This window comes from Lagenorhynchus albirostris, chromosome 9 (genome assembly GCF_949774975.1).
Source record: "Lagenorhynchus albirostris chromosome 9, mLagAlb1.1, whole genome shotgun sequence".
NCBI lineage: Eukaryota > Metazoa > Chordata > Mammalia > Artiodactyla > Delphinidae > Lagenorhynchus > Lagenorhynchus albirostris.
The window spans coordinates 50,804,873-50,826,337 of record NC_083103.1 but is presented as its reverse complement, the minus strand read 5'-3'; the positions used below and the strand labels follow the sequence as shown (position 1 = coordinate 50,826,337).

Here is a 21,465-nt window from a genome sequence, read left to right as displayed (position 1 = left end):
GGGGTGGGGGGTGGGGGATGGGTGGGGATAAGAGTGTAGTTCATCATAATTTGGAATCCCGTCATGTGAGCCAGAAGGGACCATGGGGATTGTCTAACCCAAACTATTTTACAAACGAAGAAACCTAGACCCAGACCTAGACTTGGGTAGGGAGTTGTCCAAGGCTATTCAGTGAGCTAGGAACAGAGACAAAATTAGAACCCCAGGTCTTCTGATCCCAACTGAGGGCCTTCTTGCTCTGCCCAGAATCCTGCAGGAAGGAAATAAGCATTTTAGCTAGAGCAGTGGGTCTCAAATTTATGTCAGCTTGAGACACTGCACTGAAGTTCAATGTGGTCACTATAGGGGTTCTTTGGAATCAGTTTGCTGATAAACCCAGACATGGGCACTGGCACCTGTTTTATAAGATGTTCTGCATTCCAGCCAAGCCAGAATATTCTCCTGTCAATTTGTTTAGATTATTATTAAAGTGAAGGTACAACATTTTGAAATTCAGGTAGAGATTTTGCAGACTCTCATGACTAAGGCTAGAAACCTGGTCTGAGAAATGGGCTGGAAGGACAGACAATCCTGGGGAGGTGAGCAGACAGGACTACACTGCAGAGTCCATTATGATGGGGAACAGGGAGGGGCTGGACTCCTGCCCCCTGCCTGCCCCATGCCCCAGCCCCCCAGCCCTCTCACTGTGACAGGCAGGCCTGGGAGCGTCCTTCCCATGGTTTTGATCACATGGGGAATCTTCAGGTTCCAGACAGAAGTCAAAGTCCTTCCTTGATGAGGCCTTGATGAGGGATCCTGGACTGGACATGCCCCATTATGATGGGGCACAGGGAGGGGCTGGACTCCTGCCCCCTGCCTGCCCCATGCCCCAGCCCCCCAGCCCTCTCACTGTGACAGGCAGGCCTGGGAGCGTCCTTCCCATGGTTTTGATCACATGGGGAATCTTCAGGTTCCAGACAGAAGTCAAAGTCCTTCCTTGATGAGGTCTTGATGAGGGATCCTGGACTGGACATACCCTTTTCTGGGCTTTGGTCTTCATCTGAAATACAATGAAGTAGAGAGATTGGTGGGGATAGGGTAGGGGGAAGGGGGCAGGAGCATCTGTTTGTTAGAGCTGCCACTGCAAACTGGGCAGTTTTTCTGGTAGTTGAGATAGGTGGGAAGCTAAAAAGATCATCTTACCCTTAACTCCAATGCTGAGACATCATCTTTCAGAAATAATGCAAGAGGAAAAGGCATGGCTCTAGAAAGGACTGATAATCGCCCTTTAGTTATAATCCGGAGTTTGTCCCTTGGCTGGCAGCTTACATTTTTGTCCACAGATAATCATTTGGTCCTGTGGCAGCCCTGGGAAACCAGCAGACCGCCCCCACCCCTCCCCAAGCTCCCCCAAAGTGATGTCAGTGTGTTATTGCTGTCTGTGTTCCCATCACCTCCAGCCTCCCGCTCCACCCCAATGGAGCTGAGCCGCTCCAGAGTTGCCTCCTTTCTATTCTATATCCCTAGGGCCCAGCAGCTCACCTGGACCAGAGAAAGCACCCAAAGAGCTAGCTGAAGGAATCAATTGAGACCAAGTAAGCGTTCCACATACATTCTCCCCCTAAGGACCTGCAACAGCTCTGTACCTGGCTATCCAGAAGGAGGCAGATCAGTGACAAGTCAGGGGACCCAGAGCTTGAGCACAATAGGCCTGAGCCCGGGCCTCTGGGAAAACGGATGGCCAGCTGACCTTGGTGACGTAAGAGCCAGGACTGGGGCCACATCTTTTGGTTCACCCTCTGCTGGCCTCCCAGCTTCTTCGGCTCAGGAACGCCCAGGATTCCGGGCATGTCTGCCTGTAGCCTTCTAAAAATATCCCGGCTGCCCAGTGCCTCCCAGATGTCTGAGCACTGACTCTGTGATCTCCCTGCTGGTAATGGGTCAGCCCTGACATGAGCAACCAGTCTGGCTCAAGCCACTTCCTCTGCCTCCCACCACACAGCCTACCGGAAGCTTGGCCCAGCCCCACTTCCCAACCCTTGAAAGGCAAGGAGGGGTAGAGGCCTGACTGAGAGACCTCAGAGATTGTTGACTCCAGTGCCTTCTGGGAACAGACCAGAGAACCGAGGTCCAAGGACTTGCCCAGGGCTCTTGGGACATTAAGGTCCTCCCCAACCCACTCCCCAGCACTCTGTTCATGCCTGCTGCTGCCCCACTTCCCACATGCTGCCTGGAGTCCAGGTCTGTAAGCTGGATCTGACTTCCCCACTCCAGCTGTAAACTCCTGACAGCAGTGATGGGGAAGATCCCTGTGATGCCCATGGTGCCCGGAAGAGTGTCCAATCTGCAGTGCATGTCAGTAAATGTAGATTGGATCAAACGATGTAGTGGCAGCCAGGGCTGTGCACAGAGCCCTGGGCCAGGGACTAGGGCCTCTGGGTTCTAATCCAGGGTCAGCCTCTGTGATACCATATGTCCTCATTAATTGCTCTGGATGAGCCTCAGATGAACGGAGTCTGGATGAGATAGTGTCCAAGGACTAAGCCAGCTCTGCTGTCCCAAAGCCATGAACTGATGACCTGTTGGGTATCCCTGTCCTCCCCTTTGCTCCACTGTGTATGGGCAGACGGCATATCCGGCTGGTTCCACCCAGCTCCAGGCTCTCAGCTCCTACTCCCCCCTGTGTACCTCTGAACGTCCCGCCTCTGGTCCGACCCCTGCGGACCGAGCTCTTCCAGTGGTGCCACCCTCTGACTCTGCAACTGGGGGCCCAGGAGTGAACACACCCGCCCCACCCCTCACTTACTAACCGTGTGATCTTAGGTAAGGCATTGACCTTTTCTGGGCCTGAGTTTTATCACTTGTACAATAGGGATAAGAAGACCCACCTTAGAGGAGTGTTAGGAGAGTCAAAGGAGATTCCACATCTCAGATTTGAGGGCATACATCTCCTGCAGAATGTCTTCCCTGACCTCCCAGAATGGCTCAGGTGCCTTTGCTGGCTCTCCAGTTCTGCCTTCCCTCCCTCACACTACGTCCATGCTGTGTGGCTCTCCATGCATCCATCCCCCACCAGGCTGGTGGCTCCTCAAGGCCATAAGTCCCCAGGGCCCAATACAGAGTCTTCACAGATGAAGGCCATGGGAAGTTTTTTGGCCAACAAAGTGAGTGAATAAAGCCTGGGGGAAACACAAAGTGTTGTGTAGAAGTCTGGGAGTCTGACTTAGGAGGGGTCTGCTTGAGAGTGGGCACTAGTGGTATGAATACAGAAAGCTGCTTGGAGCCCTTCCCTCATATCTCTGATTGGTGAATTCATCTGTGACGATCCCTGAGAAGCATCTTCTTCCCTGAGAAAGCTGTTCACCTGGGCACATGATGCACTCCACTGCAGGATTCTTTACAGGTCTGTCTCTCCCCTCACGATGTGGTGAGTTCCTTGAAGACAAGACTCTGTTGGGTCTCATATACCAAGCACTGTATCCGGTGTGAGTCCAAAAAGGGCTGTGGAGAGAAAAAATGTAGATGAAGACAATGATTTCTGAATGTGACATGGGGTTGAATTGCCTCGTCTTTAATGCCCCTCCCAGCCTTGGGGAGGATGTTAAGTTACCAAGCTGTTGTCTTCCTTCTGGAGTCACATGTGGGTTAAGTGTAAGCTGGTGAAGATTGATAAAGAGCTGTGACTTTCCTCTGCTAAGGGAAGGCTGCAGAAACCAGACTCTAGACATAAAAGGCCCCTGGATATCCCAAAGATGTTTCTCAAGCCCTTGATCTGAGTCTATTTGCTCGTATTTTACACATTAATTTTACACCCTTGGCGATCTGGTTGTCAACAGTTTAAAGGTTAATTGGCAGCTATGGTGGGGTGAGGTTGCTGTTACAGGCAGGTGTCAGGCAGGCTGGCACTCACCAAGGCAGCAGAGAGAAGCGGCAGGGAGATAGAAAAACAAAACAATATTACACAGGCAAAAGCACTTAAGAGCAACACAGGTTGGGACCATTTAGTTAAGGTCAGACCTCCCTAAAATAAATGCCCCTTGGTACATCACTGCTTCTGTTCTGGGAAAATCCCTTTTTGGACCTCAGTCTCCCCCACCTGTAAAATGAACAGGTTTCATGAAGGGCTCTGTGTGTTTATGATCCTGCAGGAGTTCCCTCATGTGAAGCCTTTCACTTCACAACTATACAGGTCAAATGAGGTCAAGACTCCAGTCTCCAGGGGTTTTGGGTAATCAGGTTTTCCTGCCACAAATCTCCAAGGGTGGAGACTGTCCTTAGGGGGAGTCCACCACCAAAGCTGTCTGGGCTGAACTCCCAAGAAGAAATGACACTCCCCAGGTACTGGTACAGAGCCTGTGCCCCATTGTCAGCTTGCTGCCTACGGAAGGGGTGAAAAGGAAGCCTGGCTCTGAGTGAAACGGAAGTGCCTAAGGTCTGACAGTTGCTCTCAGCATTCTGCAGCCAGGAGGGAAGTAAAACTGTCCGGGCATCTGGCAGCTTCCATCCTGAAAGCCCATGGGACAGCAACAGGTGAGGCCTGGTGTAGGCGTGCTCTCTGGTCCAGAGCCCTGGCCCATGCCGGCTAGCAGGGAGGTGGGAGGGGGAGGTCCCTGGAGAACAGAGAGATAGTCACAGCCTAGTGGGAGACAGTTACAAAATCATGGGTTATCAATGTACATATGGGTGCTGAAAAACTGTCAACAGACCTAATCCAGCCTGGGGCTCAGGGAGAGCTCCAGAGCAGGTTAAATAACCTGCCCAAGGTCATATAGCTAAAAAGCTGTCCAGCTGGGCCAGAGACTTGAAAGGAAGGGGAGTTCAGAAAAAGGCATAACTAAATAGTATTCTAGTCAGCTTGTGCTTAGTGCTGTCATCAAGATCTGAACAAGGCTATGGAGACCCAGAGTCATAAGGACTAATTCTGACCTGGGGGAAGAAGGAAGGTTTTCTAGAAGCAGGGGTTTTGAGCTGGGGTTTGAAGGATGAATATGAGCTTATCAGGCAGAGAAGAGGAGGAAAGGCTGAAGGCAAAGGGAAGTGCATATATATGTTGTGTTTGGAACAAAGACACCTAAAATGGTGAGGTTGAGAGATGAGGTCAAGTGGTCCAGCAGGAGTCATGTGGTGAAGGGCCTAGAAGGTCATGTTAAGAAGCCTGGGCTTCATTTGGAGGGCAGGGGGAGCCATAGAAGCGTCTTGAGCAGAGGAGTGCATGGTCAAAGTAGCATATTAGAAGGCTCGCTCTAGCTGCTTAGGAGGGCAGAGGGTAGGAGAGAGCCGGGTTGGGGGAGAGGCAGGAATGTTGGCAGGGAGGCAGCGACAGAGGATTGAGGGTAACTAGATCAGTGTCAGGCCCAACCCCTGGTGAGGAATTGAAACTTTTTAGGAGCCTATAGAGGTGTGGAGGAAATGAGAATTGAAACCTGGGCCCTGCTATGGCTGCGGTCTGCGCAGGTGCAGTTAGCAAGGGAAGTGAAAGAGTTGGGGTGACTGGCCGTCCAATCCTGAGGGAGGTGAGAGAGCTTGGGAGGGAATGTAGGAGGCCTGTCCTCAGGTGCGAACCCTGTTCCAGGCTAGGGCAGCATCAGGCACCATGTCCAGGGAGGCCGAGGGGCACCTGCCACTGACCACTGTGTGGCCCACCAAGTCCCTGCCCCTCAGGGATCTCACTTCCTTCTGCCAAGCCTTTGCTCAAATCTCTCTTGAGATAAGCTTTTCCTCCCTCTCCTCCCTGCCTTTCCAGCACCCTGTGATTCCAGATGAGGCCCTGCCCAGCCCTCCAGGGAGCCTCCTCTGAGCAGAGCAGGTTCCTGACTTCCCACCCTGCCTGAGTGGTGGCATGGCCATGCCCTGCCTTAAGGCATGTCTTGTTCTGTGGTCTTGGTCCACCGTTCTAGTCACTGTTGCCTTGCTGCAGGTGCCCCTGTCCCATCTGACCCTTCCCACAAGAGTACATTTAGGACTGATGGTCAGAATCAGACCCTGGGGCCCTCAAAGAAGCCACATTGCACATGTCTGCCCTAGAGCAGGTGAATGGGAGGGCTGTTCCTGGGTCAGGCTGGTTGGGTCTTTGTTCTGGGGAAAGTCTTGGCCTGACTGAGCCAAGTAGGCAGATCTAGGTGGAGGGTCCCGTATTTTTTTTGGTAGTCTATTTCATTTTTTTTAAACTGAAGTATAGCTGATGTACAATATTATATGTTACAGGTATACAATATAGTGATTCCCAGTTTTTAAAGGTTATACTCCATTTATAGTTATTATAAAATATTGGCTATATTCCACCCTTGTAGCTTATTTTATACATAACAGTTTGTATCTCTTACTCCTTATCTCTATATAGCTCCTCCCCATGCCCTCTCCCCACTGGTAACCACTAGTTTGTTCTCTACGTATGTGAGTCCGTTCCTTTTTTGTTATTTTTACCAGTTTGTTATACTTTTTAGATTCCACGTATAAGTGATATCATACAGTATTTGTCTTTCTCTGTACGACTTATTTCACTTAGCATAATACTGGAGGGTCCTGTATTAGTCAGGAGGCCAGCAGGAAGCAATTCACCTGTAACGGTTCAAACGAAGACACTTAATGAAGGGACTGCTGTACTGAGGTGTGGGCAGGTTAAGGGAACAAATAAAAGATGGTGAGGCACCCACCCAGAGACTAGGGCTGAAAGGAGGGGCAGGAATCACATCACCAGATCCCGATGAGGGGTAGGGCTGCCTGGCAGAAATGGGATCAAGGAGGGAGTGGGGAAGGAGCAGAGGGAGAAATAGCCCAACCACTTTCTCCTGTCATCCTCCAGTCTCCTGTCGTTTCTCATTGTCCAAACCCAAGTGGAAGCCAGTTGGCAAGGGGGTCTTGTGATGCAGCCCACAGGGATCAACCTCCTGCAGGACTGAGGGTCTGGGTTGAGGTGCAAATAGAGAATAACAATCCCCAGATACGCCTGAAAAATTGTCACCCAGATAGAATATCTGGAAGAGAGATATTCATTGGCCTTGACCCAGTCATTTCTCTGTGATCAGTGCTGGGTTGGAGGTTTTTCTTACTGCCCCAGAGAGAAAAGACCAAACTTCACCTTTACATTCATATTGCTACCATCTAGAAAGCACTGTCTGGTGACCTAGTGAATGACAGAGCCACAGGGGTCTCAAGGGTAACCATCCCAGCCTACACAGTGCCTGAGACTCAGAGAAAGTGAGAGCTGCGCCTGGGGTCACAGGGCCAGTGTGAGAAAAGCAGTATCCAGATTATGTAGTTAAGACCACATAGCTAGAAAGCAGCAGAGCCAAAATTCAAACTGGTTAGTCTGACTTAGAGCTTGACCCAGGCTCTTAACAGAGACCCCAAGCTGAGTGCCCAATATACAGGGAGGAAAGGCACTGGAGTTAATGTGACCCAGCCCAAGGTGCCTTGTCCTTCAGACCCACCCAGCCTCTCTTTGTGGTCCATGCACTCATAAGCCTCCTCCTGGGAGGAACAGCAGTGAAGTCACTAGCCCAGTGCAACGTATGAGAACAGAGGGCTCAACATAAACAGACGATAGGCCTGAGTAGGCCCTCAGGCACACCCTCCCTTAGGGTGCTGTACTGGGCCTTCTCTTCTGTTACCTGGCTGCCCATACTTAATGTTGCACTTCTGGTAAACCTCGCGGTCTTCAGGCCTTCAAATCCATCCATCTAGGATGCCTTGTCCTAGGTGCTGGGGATACAGTGACAAATAAGATCTTCTCCCAGAGATCTATGGGAATGGGGAGCACTGATAGGAAGGGTGAGACAGGCAATACACATGCCTATTATAGAGTGTGTCAAGCACCATAAAGGGGTATCAGTTTTCAAAATTTGAAGCAAACATCAAAGTGGGACGCCCACGAAAGGCCACAGTTCACCTTCGCAGGCTCATTTCCCAGAATTCACTATTCAAGCTCTTCCTAAACATGGCTCAGGCCCATCCAGCCTGCAGTTTTTGCTCTCTCTCACTGTTCCTTTCCTGGGAGTGTCCACCTCCCATGCTTCAAGGCCCACTTCCGGTGCAGCCTTCCAGTTCCCCTCTTTTAGACAGAGGCAACTTCTGCACCTGGAACTACCATAGCACTTTGATTCTGTGCTTTGGAATTTCTTACTCAGGCTCAAACAATAGTGGAGCAATGCTAGATCTTTTTTCTCCGTCTATAGCTCCTGGTTTTTTTGGGTTGTTTTTTTTTTTAGCATCTTTATTGGAGTATAATTACTTTACAATGGTGTGTTAGTTTCTGCTTTATAACAAAGTGAATCAGTTATACATATGTTCCCATATCTCTTCCCTCTTGCGTCTCCCTCCCTCCCACCCTCCCTATCGTACCCCTCTAGGTGGTCACAACATAGCTCCTGTATTTTTAAAAAATTATTTATTTATTTTTTGGCTGCACAGGCTTTCTCTAGTTGCAGTGAGCGGGGGCTACTCTTCATTGCAGTGCGCGGGCTTCTCATTGCGGTGGCTTCTCTTTGTGGCAGAGAATGGGCTCTGGGCTCACGGGCTTCAGTAGTTGTGGCATGCAGGCTCAGTAGCTGTGGCTTGCGGGCTCTAGGCTCACGGGCTTCAGTAGTTGTGGCACGTGGGCTCAGTAGGTGTGGCTCGCCAGCTCCAGAGCGCAGGCTCAGTAGTTGTGGTGCATGGGCTTAGTTGCTCTGCGGCACGTGGGATCTTCCCGGACCAGGGCTTGAACCCATGTCCCCTGCATTGGCAGGTGGATTCTTAACCGCTGCACCACTAGGGAACTCCTATAGCTCCTATTCAATTTTTCATTCTCCCCTCCTTGAATACTACAGGTGCAGCAACCATTTGCTCAATGAAAGTTTGGCAGCCCAGTTCTCAAGAGGAGGGGCTGGGTGAGTCCAGAAACTATGGCAGAGTGGTTAACCATCTGGACACTGGAGTTCCAATCCTGTTTCTAATTGTGTGATCATGGGGAAGTTACTTAACCTCTCTGAGCCTCAGTTTCCCCATCCTGAAAGTCAGGATAATTGGTGTTGTGAGAATCAATGCGTTAACATAGTCAAAGCCCTCAGAGCTGTGCCTGGTACTCCATAAGCATGTAAGAAATGTTAGCTATTATTATTACAGCTGTCATTAGGAGCCAGGGGTGTGAGCTTGTAAATAACTCCTCACACCTAAGCAAAGCTTGTGCAGATACACACAGTGACTCAGCACACAGCCACATTTGGAGATCAGACTGAGTGGGTAACTGTGACCCCATTTTAGAGATGAGCAGAGGCTCAGAGAAGGTAGGGGCATTCATTCATTTGACAAATATTTATGGGAAATTTCCACATGTCAGGCACTGCCTCTCTTCCCACATGAAGATTACTGAATCCTCAGAGGAGGGGATGAAGGTACTGTGTTTTAAACAGGTACCCCTAGGTGATTCTCAGCTCAGGCAAGTCTCGGAAAATGCTTGGATTCTAGGATACTAGGACAAGCATCTTGCCACATTCCAAATTTGGAACTGAGTTTTATAGGAAATAACATTTTCTGGTGGCATATTTGCATATCAGATAACAGCACAGACCCTGGAGCCTGATTAATTGGGTACAAATCTTAGTTTGCTTTACCCTTAGCAAGCGTAGGGTAAAATGGGGCTAATAATATTACCTACTCCAAAGTTGTTGTGAGAATTAAATTAATTATTTATGTGAAGCGTTGACACATAGTAGCTATTATAAAGTACAAGCTATTATTATTACTGTACCCAGTGTAGACAAGCATCAGAGAGAAGGTGGGGGTGGTGGATTTAATGCTTCTTACCCCAGGATTGGCTCTGCCTACAGTGTTGGCAGTGTCTGTCTCTTCAAGGAGACTCACCACCTGCTCCCTTCCGCTGGAAGAGCTTTCCTGAGCCAGGGAATTTCCTCCCATAGCAGCTGATAGCAGCTCCCAGCGTTCTGATGCCACGCGCTCTGCCTGCAGCAGCATGGCAAGAATTAGATCCCATGTTGGGGCCAAGGCTACTGTGAAGACAGGTGGGTTTAGGGGTTGGATGTGTCCATTTAGGAGGGCTGAAAACCAGAGGGGGGAGTACAGGTCCTGGGGAAGCTTCTCTCCTTACACTGGGTCAACTTCTGTTGAGAGTGGTGCTGAGCTCGCCCAGGCCACAGGATGTGGTATGTGGATGGATGTGTTGCAGACAGGGGAAGGGTGGGTGCCCAGGGAGGAGGCAGAATGCCAGGGCATCTGCCAGCCCTCCAGGACACTCATTTTGGCCTACTGCCCTCCAGCAGGGAGCAGGCAAGCATGTTTTGTTTTGGCATTAACTGGGCAGGCTGTGGGAAAATAAGCAACAGGCTTTCTAAGCTGAGCAGGGCCTGCTCCCTCCACAGGTCAGCGCACAGTGGTTACAGAGCTGCCACCTTCCCATCCTGCTGTCCCTCCCCGACAACTCCAACTCCCTCCCCTGGTCTCTGCCTGACCCCCATCCTCCAGCTTAGCCTGGAGGGTCTTCTCCATGGAAGAGGCTCACAGATGGGTAGCGTCCCATGCCTTCCAGGCTGGGAAGCCCCAGTGCTACAGACGAGGAAATGAAGGCTGAGGGAGGGCAGGGACTTCCCGGGTCCTCACGGTGAGTCAGGATAAAACCAGGACTGTAGCTGAGCTTAACCTCCTCCCATGGGAATTCCTCTTTTTGTGTTTTATTATTATTTTTTTAATTTGCAAACAAAACCAGAACAAAATGAAGGGAAGCTGAAGGAAAACACGTGTACGCACAGAGGAAACTCACATTTGTAGGCAGTATGATTGCAGGCATTTTATATAAACATTCCCATTTAATTCCCATCACAGCCCTGCAAAGAATCATTATTCCCCTTTTATGGACAAGGAAACTTGGCTTAAAAGAGGTTTCAGGACTTGGTCAAGAACCCAAAGCTTGGCAGGGGAGGAGGTGGACATCTAACCCAGGTGTGCCTGACCCCAAATCCCTGTGATGTTACCCCTGCACCCAAACCTGACTGTTTTACCCATTGGTCCTAGCTTCACAGAACTGTAATCGCAGTGCAGCTCCCAGTGGGAAGCCTCGGTCAGCATCCCACGTGGCAGTCATTCAGCCTTCCTTAATGTATCCCAGGGTGAGTAGTCACTTGCTTACATAGCTCCCCAGCCTTTTGCAGATCATGTACCCGTTATTTCATTTAAACTGCACCCACCCCCCTAGGAGGAACACAGGCCAGAATTTGCAATGTGCCAAAGGTCACACTCGGCAAGTGCCTGGCAAAGATAGCACTAGACCCGTGGTTTCCTGCCCCCTGATGTCAAAATCATGTGACTCTTAGCTCCTACTGTAGCCCTGGAACTGTCCCCTGACCCCCCATCCAAGCTGTAACACTCCCTGACAGGGGCACCAGCTGACCACGTAATTCCCTGCCCCAGTGCCTGCCTCTCGGGAACTCACCTCTGGCCTTAGATCCCTGCTACCCGGCTCTCCTGGGCTGCCTTGCATGACCTGGACTTACTGTTATACCTTTGGTCCATGTGTTGAGATTGGGAGTTGCTGGAGTACAGGGCCTGGGTCTCACCCTAAAGACCTGCTTACAACTGAGCCCAGAATGAGGGGCTTGTTGATGCTGGATGGAATCCAAGGTCTAGTTCTGCCACAAAGTGACTTTGTGGCCTAGGGAGAGCCTCTGCCCTCTTCTTGTGGCCACAGATCTTGAAGCCTCACTCCAGTGGGCTGTGATTCTCTGTCTGCAGAGCTGACCAGTGGAGGAGACAGGCACATTCCTACAACAGGCTGACCAGAGGCCTGTGTTGAGAGATCACCTCAGGCAGAAGCAAAGGCCAGTATGTGTGTGGGGGACGGAGGTGGAGGGTGAAAGATGACTAGGGTAGAAAGGAAGTGAATGGGGGTGGGGTTCACAGGCTGCATGGTCTGCAGCATCATCCCCAGGTCGGGGTGGTGGGGCTCAGGCAGGGGACAGCTGGCATCTGGATGGGCTGACAGGTATTCCCGAGCAGCCCATGACAATGTGAGTGGGGGATAATGACAGAGCACGAAAGGGAGTAGAGGGGGCTTTGAATCCCAGCTGCAGGAAGGGTAAGGGGTGCCTTGGTGCAGAATGGGCAGATGGGATGGTGGCCATCTTCTCTGGAGAAAGCCTTGGATGGAGTGCCAACCTGTTGCGGGTGTCCATTCTGGACCAGGGTAGGGTGGGGTGCTGTTCACATTCTAGCCACGCTCAAGTGCTGCTGCATATTTTGCCTCCCTGAGGTTTCTCCCAGGAGCCCTGTGGAATTTTGGAATAGCTCGTCTTCCAGTGCCCACTCTTGTATCTGCTCCAGGCCAACTTTCAGTCCTGGCTCTGACTTAAACTTAGAATCACATTACTTCCAGGAGACTTCATAGCAGCATGCATGCTGGAGGGAGAGCACAGCTTCAGAGCCAGAGGTAGCCAGGGGCCAGGCCTGGCTCTCCTGGCCCAGCTGTGTGACCTTGGGTAGGTCATTTCACTTCTGGGCCTCAGTTTGTGAAATCTGTGAAATGGGTCATATGTATCATTAGGGGTTGTTGTGAGGGTGTAGAAACAGTGTAAATAACATGCCTAGTTCAACGCTTGAAACGTGGAAGAGGCGAAATAAATGGTAGCTGTTATCAATTCCTTCCCAGGGTGAGAATCCCATCTGTGGCCTCCTTGATGGAAGGGAGCCAGCACCTGCCTGCACAGACCCAGGGATGGAGGAGCTCACCCCCTCCAGGGGCAGCTCTGCCTGGAAAACCTCCTTCCTTAGATGCAGCTGAGACCTGTTTCAGTTTGGTCTCTGGGGCCACAGTGCATGCTGCTCTGTGGTCACAGGAAAGCTTTGTGGCATTTCCCCCAAAGAATCTCAAGAGATCTTACTGGTAACACAGTGCTTGCCTGCATTGAAGGAGCAAGGCTCTGGAAGTCCCCAGCCTGGTTCAAAGGGTACACTTTCATCAGGCTTACATGTCACAGGAATCTCCTTCCCCATCCCTGTGGAGTTTGGAACATACAGATTGTATCCTCCTGAGTCTCCTTTTTTCCTGGGTGAACTCTCCCAATTCCTTTGAACATTCCTCATAGAGGCGAACAGGAGAACTAGGTTCTCGTCCCAAATCCATCACTTCGGGGCAAGTCACTTATTTTCACTGAGCCTCTGGTTCCTCATTTGTAAAATGAAGAAAACAATACTCTCTCATAGGATTACAGTGAAGATTAGCTTGGAAAAGTAATATAAAAGTTTGGGGTTTGGAAAAGGCACTTGGTAAATATTAGACACATTTTAAAAGAAACCACATTTAAAACAAATTTATTTATTTATTTGGTTGCACTGGGTCACCTTCCTTTTTTTTTTTTTTTTTTTTTGTCTGCATGGGGTCTCAGCTGTGGCGCGCAGGATCTTTGTTGAGGCATGCGAGATCTGTCCTTGGAGTGTGGGCTCTTCGTTGTGGCATGCGGGCTTCTCTCTAGCTGCAGCGTGCGGGTTTTCTTTCTCTAGTTGTGGCGCATGGGCTCTGTCATTGGCGGCATGCGGGCTCTCGTTGAGGCACTCGAGCTCAGTAGTTGTGGCGCACGGGCTTTGTTGCCCTGTGGCAATGTGGGATCTCAGTTCCCTGACCAGGGATCGAACCCATGTCCCCTGCATTGGATGGTGGATTCTTTACCACTGGACCACCAGGTAAGTCCCGGCACTGGGTCTTAGTTGCGGCTCCAGGGCTCCTTACTTGCGGCATGTGGGCTTCTCAGTTATGGCACGCAAACTCTTAGTTGTGGCATGCATGTGGGATTTAGTTCCCTACCAGGGTTCAAACCGAGGCCTCTTGAATTGGGAGTATGGAGTCTTATCCACTGCCAGCGAAGTCCCAGAAACCACATTTTTTGAGAAAGCAGTTAACAGGTAAGCCCATTTGGTGTTGCCCATTAGCTTTCTTTTTTAAATAAATTTTATTTAATTTATTATTTTTGGCTGCATTGGGTCTTCGTTGCTGCGCGTGGGCTTTCTCTAGTTGCGGTGAGCGGGGGCTACTCTTCGTTGTGGTGTGTGGGCTTCTCATTGTGGTGGCTTATCTTGTTGTGGAGCACAGGCTCTAGGCATGTGGGCTTCAGTAGTTGTGGCTCGCAGGCTCTAGAGCTCAGGCTCAGTAGTTGTGGCGCATGGGCTTAGGTGCTCTGCAGCATGTGGGATCTTCCTGGACCAGTGATCGAACCCATGTCCCCTGCATTGGCAGGCGGATTCTTAACCACTGCGCCACCAGGGAAGTCCCGCCCATTAGCTTTTTATAACACCTGCATAATCATTCCAGAAATCATTCCAGAAAGTCAATGCCATTCCTGGTTTCAGAATAATGGCAAATCAGGTGGAGGGTACCCTCCTAAATCCATAAAATAAAGCCCCAGGGTTTGACTTCAGCTGTGAAGAGCCTACTAAGTTCCAGGCTCATTCACTTACCTTACCCTGCAATTGGGGACCAAGGCCCAGAGAAGGCCCAGCAGACCAGTGATAGAGGCTGGATCCCAAGTCTCCCAACAACCAGCACCTTTATACCCCCAGTGCTCACTTCCAGTATAGGGAGCTGAAGGGAGGATAATTTCTGGGCCAGACTAGCTGCACCCAGGACTAGGATTCAGCAAATCTTTGTTAAGCACCTTTTGTGTGCAGGACACATCTGGGCAAGCACTGTTACCCCTTCCTGCCACTAGCCCGGTGTCATTCATGGAATGGTTAGTCTGGAACTCAGCTATGGTGAAGGCCCAGGCTGATTCTTTCTTGCTCATCCTTGTGTCCCCAGTGTCTGGCCCAAGTCTTGGCACAAAGCAGGACCTTAGCAAATATTTTTTGAATAAAGGATGAATCAGAAAGCATTTATTGAGCACTATGTGCCAGGCCACATGGTGGGAGAAATTCTATTTAATACAAGACTGTGAGGCTGGTATTAGATTCCATTTTTACAAGTGAGGTAATAAAGGTTGAAAGAGGTGAACTGACTAGGTCAACACTTCACAGTGAATTGGTGGTGGAACTGAGACTGGAGCCCAGCCTGGCTACCTCCAGCTGGCAGCCCCACATCTATCAGGGAGCTGGGCCTCCAGCCACCTGCTCCCTTGCCTCAGGCCTTCCCTGATAGTAATTGAGGACTCTGATAAAGGGTGCACTTTTGAATGGCTTCAAGGAAACCAGGAATAGCAAGCCTGGTCTCCTAATTCCTATACAGATTAATCTGACTCAAGCATAGCTCTGATTCTACCGCCTTCCTATACAAGAATCTAGGCTAACAATGTAAACAACCTAGGTTGTTCCATCTTCCCAGTTTCTGGCCAAGTGGCATTGGACAACTTATTTGGGTCTCTCCAAGCTTCACTCACCTTCCTCTTTTGCCTGACCATACTTCTGAGAATAGGTGTTTGAGACCCCAACTTCTGATAAAACTTGGTTGATCTAATTCACCCTTCACACAGCTCACACAGCCCTATGGCTCTGGAAGAGGTATTTTCATTCTAAGGACCTCAAGGGAGGCTGATATCCCTACCCCAAGATGGTCTGGATAGAGGAGGAAGTTGGGGTGGGGAGAGCCGCCCAGAACATCCTCACAGGGAGATGAGGAAGCCTGAGCTCACCCAGCCAGCCAAGGGCAGGCAGAGTGAACTGGCACCAAGAGGTCCTGACTCCCATTCAAGAGCTTTCCTCTATTGCCCCTGCTGCCTCCTTTATTTTTCCTCATGATTGTCATCGGCACCTGTTTCTCTATAACCCAGAGAACACTTAGTTACCCAGAGATTCTAGTCCTGCTGTGTAACCTTCATAAGGTCTCCACTCCTCTGCCTCCCATTTGTGAAATGGGGATCCTGGCCTTAACAACCTCATGGTCCTGTAGCACGCAGTCCACACTCTTTGACTTGGACGCCCTGTAGCAGGGAACCGATTTTTTCTTTTCAGGGCAACTAGACGCCCTCCCTCAAGCCAGGCACCCTCGGCCGCCGCGAAAGGACTAGTCCACGCTCGCTCCTTGGTGCCTAGATCGGCCAGGCTCATCCGCCCGAAGGGAGAGGGGTGTTGGAGGACAGAGAAGCAAAAAACGGGACTCTCCTACTGTCCCCCCATTATCACACACACACACACACACACACACACACACACACACACACACACACACACACACACACACACACACACACACACACACACACACACACACACACACACACAATCCCGCAGGAGCGCCTTATGCGCGTGCGTCGGCGCAAAGCCCTCTCCCGCCCACGTGCGCGCCCCCAACCGGGGGCGCGCGCCGCGGCTGGCGGGAAAGCGCGCGGGAAGCCCCCAGCTGGCTCCCACTGTGGGGGAGGGACAACAGGAGGCGTTTGGAACGTGCCATTCTCGGAGAGAACTGGGGGATTTTCGTGCTGCGGTAGCATTTTTACCCCTTTCATTCGCCGACCGATCCGTTAGCTCCCCCCGTCCCCCGCCGCGATACGGAGCTCCGCGCCGCGGCCACGCTCCCTCCCTGCAGCCAGGCCCGGCCCCTCGAACCCAGCTCTGGCCTAAGCTATTCCCTCCGCCGCCGGAGCGGGGCGCTGCGCCACGCGCTGGGGCCGGAAATTCCCGCGGCCTGAGTGGAGGAACCCAAGCGGAGAGTGCGGCGCCGCCTTCCACCTCCCCCGGCCGGGCGGGGGTGTTGGGCCCAGCGAGGGCCAGGCTGCCTGAGTGGGGGCGGGGGGGGGCCGCGTCTGAGGAGCCGCGGAATCGGCGGCGGGTGGATAGCCGCGGCGAGCAGGGAACCGGACGACTGGGGTGCTCCTCAAGAGCCGCTCGGCGAGCTGGGAGAGCCTGCGCCCCCGCACCCGGGCCCCCGCCCCCTCGCGGTCTCCGCCTCCTTGCCTCACACACCCCCAGGGCCGCCGGAGCCCAGGCCTTCTCGGCGCTTCTCCTCCTTCTCTTCACACTCACCCTCGGACCCGGTTGTCCTGCTATCCGCCGGCCTTGCTCCCTCCGGGGCGAGTCCTCGTTCTCAGGCTCTCCTTAAACACACAAGCACACCCCGCTCGCTGGGCGGCCTTCTCCTCTTGGCTCTCCTCCTCCCCTCCTCACTTACGCCGCCGTCGGAGGAAGATTGATGTCCCTTCAGCATCATGCAGCCGCCGCCGAGGAAGGTGAGAATGCAGCTGGGGGTCTTTGAGGTTTTGGGGGGGATGCGTACAAGGAACGCGGCTGGGGCGACCACTGCGCCCCCTCCCCCTTTGCGCAAGGGGCCGTGACCACCGTCGTCTCGGGCTTGTCACTGAGTTGCCGCCGGCTCCTGGCGGGGGGCGCGCGTTTGGTGCCTTCGCGTCGGAGGGGCGGCCAGGGCTCGTCCCCTCCACCGCTCGGTAGACCCCCCCATCCCCAGACATTTCACAAGAGTTTCGGGTGTGCGTGTGTGCATGTGTTATGTGTGTGTGAGAGAGAGAGCGAGCGCGCATGGCAGTGCTGCTCTCTGCAAAGTGCTTTCTCGGGGCTGCACCGAGGGGAGGCGGGGGAGCCCCTGCAGCTTGCAGAGCCTTTTGCTTGTGTGATTGTTTAGTCTGCACCAGGTTTGAGCCCTCCGCCCGCTTGTCGCCACCCTCCCCCATTGGCAAATTTACAGGGAATTTGTTTCCAGCCTAGCCTTAATGTTTGGCTCGCTTTTCCCACTGGGCAACCGAAGAGAAGTCGCAATAGTCACCCCCACCCCAAGGGAAAACAAGAAATTAAGCATTGAGCGGTTCTGTCTTTCTCTTCCCCATTCCTGCCCCGCCCCTCCGACTAGGGGGCGAGGAAGGTGGTGGTTCTGTCCCCAGGAGAGAGAGAACCGGGCCGTGCTTGGCGTGTGAGCCGTGATCTAGGCTTCGGGTGGGAGTGACGGAGTGACGGGTGCTCCGGGCTTGTCAGCAGCTTCCCCGCTTCGTCTTTCCAGAACTGTTTCAATGTCCCCCTCCCAGTTTTCCCAGGGACTGAGGCTGTGTCCTTGTCTTTTCAATCCTGCAGATGGTTACTGAGTGTCTCCTCTGGGTGGAGGAGGCTGTTCTATCCTCCCCTTGTGGGCAAACATTTGCTGAATGCCTAACTCATTCGTGTCTGCTCCCTCTTTTTTCTCTTTCTTAACCCGGGTTCTCCGGTTAAGTGAGTCTTTTTCTTTCACACACGTACCCTTACCCCTCCAGTGGCCCTGCTTCGGCCATGGGGGTTCCAGGCCCACTGTAACCTGGATCCCGGCCTGGCGGGCGAGGCACTGGCCGGTTTGCATATACTGTTCTAGCTGTTTGAAGTGGAAACGCCACGGGGACCGGCTTGCTGTGGTGGCTTAAAAGCACTGCATATGCTGGAAGGTCACTTTTGCTTTCTCCTTTGTGAGAAAGAGATTGTGATTTGATGTGCTGTCCAGCAAGTCGAGGGCATCATCCTGAGAGTGTGCTTCTCGTAGCCATTATGGAATAATTTAAGTAGTTGATTCATGCATATAATTTCATGATTGTGTAAGTTTCGGTCATGAGATATCTAGGCATTCTTATGCCCACTTCTCCCATCTACACTCTGCTCACCTCTCCTGATGTTTTAATGTCTTTGTATCCTTTTTGGAAGAAATAGAAGACAGACTCTTTTAAAGACCTGGATATGTATTGAGCTTGTACATGAAATGAAATGACTGGCAGTTTATTTTGCACCTCTTTAATCTGTAATTTTTATACTCGTGTACTTTCATTTAGCCTCTGCTTCAGGTTGTTTTAGCTAGTTTTTTCATTAATTATCTGCAGTAAACAAAATTATGTGGCTAATAATGGGTTTATGGTCCTCAGGGGAAAGGCAAGTAAGAGTTATATATTCTGACAAGTATTTCGTATTTTCAAGTAATTTTTTTAATTGTTAAAGTTGTAATAAGGCCTCATAAATATATGGTATATTTTAGGTGAAAGTTACACAAGAACTGAAAAACATTCAAGTTGAGCAGATGACAAAACTTCAAGCCAAACATCAAGCAGAATGTGATTTGCTTGAAGATATGAGGTAAGGTTATAGTAAATAGTTTGAGAATTTCTGTATCTCTATTTCAAACAACCTTTGCATTACCAAGCCCCAGGAACTGATGATGGAATTTCCTTTTGGATTTCCTGCTTTAAGGCTGTTAGAGCTTTGACTCAGCTAGAAATTATAACTGGAATTAACACAATACAAACTTTTTTCCTTTAGTGGAGAAACCTATAACCTACACATACTATTATGAAAAAACAAGGTTCTTACAAATTTATCAGTCAGATTATAATCACTGAAATAGAAATTCTTATTTAAATAATTTTTCTGCTAAATTTCTTTCTACATTTATTGACCTTAACGATTTCACGTGGAATTTTAAACTGACACATGGTTAATGGTTAATATCTGGGGGTGAGCCAGTCAATCTCAGATGATTATTAGAACATGATAAATATAACTTTGTCTTTGAACATTAAATTTAGTGGGAAATGTGTTTATCATATTTTATCATTAAAGTGACTTGTATCCCTATTCAAGATAACTTCTAATTAAAAAGATAAGACATCTTGCCAGCCTTGTGAAAGTCAATGTCTTTCTTTATAGAAGTAATCATGACTCATTTTATTGAAAGAAACACCACTGTTTTAACAATCCTATAGTACAAACTGACAGTTTAACAAACATTTTTGTAAAGGAAAATGATTTGCATGTTGAAACAGAGTCGCTACAATTATTTCCCTTTATTAATACATTTATTAAATTGGAATTGGGTCTGTAAGCCTCATCAGTTACTTATTTTTTCCTGTGGTGCACAACCTCATGTTGGTTTCATGAAAAATATTAACTATATGTTATTATAATAAAACTATATGTGTTTGGATAGCTGAATTGTTCGTAGCCCAAAGATTTTTACTTAGAGTTCCTTTTTCCCCCCCATATTTAATTTAGATACTAAATTAATATTTCTACTATTTACGTATCTTTTCAGGGTTTCTAAGGCATATTAATTTAGACTCATCCAAACTTGGATATACCAAGATCATTGTTTTCTGACTGAAAACTACTCTATTTTTTTTTAACTTTTAATTTTATATTGGCGTATAGGTGATTAACAATGTTGTGTTAGTTTCAGGTGAAAACTACTCTATTTTAATTCTGCATTTGTTTCTTTGTTTTTCTTGTGGACACAGGGAAATTTTTAGACTTAAATAATTCCTGTGCAAGACACCTGAAACTTTTCATATGGTTACAAATTAAGCTTTTAATATTTATTAAGTGAATGAAGGTATTTTATATTTTAGCAGTTTAGGAAGGCAAAATTCGTTTGTAAGTAAAGATCCTCTGTGGGGTATGGATAGTCAGTAGTCATTAAGTCCTTTTGATTATGTTCAAAAGACCTCTTGTTTGCATATTCTCTATTTCCCCTGTTGCTTGTACCTTGACTTACGGTCAGCCACATGGACACGTCACTGCTAAGTTGATGTAGATTGCTGCTCCTGTTGCTACTGTTTAGTTGTTTGTATTATTTCTGACTTCATCACATTTCACTAGCGTTGTTGCGGTAATATCCTAATTATTACTGTAGTGTTCTCATATCTTCCACCTCCCAATCTCTCCTTTTAAATCTGTTTTCCACGTTGTTACCAGTTAACTTTCTAATAATTGTTTATTTATTTATTTTCTTTTTTTAAAAAATTAATTAATTAATTATTATTATTTTTGGCTGCGTTGAGTCTTCGTTGCTGTGCATGGGCTTTCTTTAGTTGTGGTGAGCAGGGGCTACTCTTTGCAGTGCCCGGGCTTCTCATTGTGGTGGCTTCTCTTGTTGCGGAGCATGGGCTCTAGGCTCGTGGGCTTCAGTAGTTGTGGCATGTGGGCTCCGTAGTTGTGGCTCACGGGCTCTAGAGCGCAGGCTCAGTAGTTGTGGTACACGGGCTTAGTTGCTCTGTGGCATGTGGGATCTTCCTGGACCAGAGCTTAAACGTGTCCTCTGCACTGGCAGGCAGATTCTTTTTTTTTTTAACATCTTTATTAGAGTATAATTGCTTTACAATGGTGTGCCAGTTTCTGCTTTATAACAAAGTGAATCAGTTGTACATGTACATATGTCCCCATATCGCTTCCCTCTTTCATCTCTCTCCCTCCCACCCGGCAGGCAGATTCTTAACCACTGCACCACCAGGGAAGTCCCTCTAATAACCGTTTATTACGTATCAGGTTCTCTGTGATCTTCAGGATAAAGACCAAACACTTTGTCATAGCACATGTGGCCCTTTGCAACCTAGGTACAAGCTACAAGCTTCATTTCCTGGCTTAGTTATTACCATTTCATGCCCATGCATATCCTTTCTCCTTATTCCCCCTGCCCTGGCCACTTAGGACTTCTGGTTATCTAATTGTATTCTCGACATTCATGCTTTTGTGCCCTCCTAATTTTCATCTGACAAATTCTGGTTACCACTAAGTTTGCAAGTTTGATCTTCTCTGTGATCTCAAAGAATTTTGATTTTGTGC

The 21,465-nt window shown here is 49.6% G+C and overlaps 1 protein-coding gene and 1 long non-coding RNA gene across 3 annotated transcripts in view; one reads left to right on the top strand and one right to left on the bottom strand.

The window, feature by feature from the left end:
- Positions 1-901: 901 nt before the first annotated feature.
- LOC132526109 (uncharacterized) lies at positions 902-16,996 on the bottom strand. Its single transcript, XR_009542456.1, has 3 exons — positions 16,912-16,996; positions 3,344-3,480; positions 902-1,039 (listed from the first exon to the last, which is right to left on the bottom strand). It is a non-coding gene; the product is annotated as an uncharacterized LOC132526109 (long non-coding RNA).
- The window catches only part of FCHSD2 (FCH and double SH3 domains 2), a 293,011-nt gene continuing 288,259 nt past the window's right edge, over positions 16,714-21,465 (top strand). For both annotated transcript variants that reach the window (XM_060159945.1, XM_060159944.1), the window contains exons 1-2: positions 16,714-17,114; positions 18,887-18,984. In XM_060159945.1, the coding sequence (XP_060015928.1) occupies positions 17,094-17,114; positions 18,887-18,984 (119 nt within the window). In that variant the 5' untranslated portion in view covers positions 16,714-17,093. The remainder of the gene's footprint in view (positions 17,115-18,886; positions 18,985-21,465) is intronic.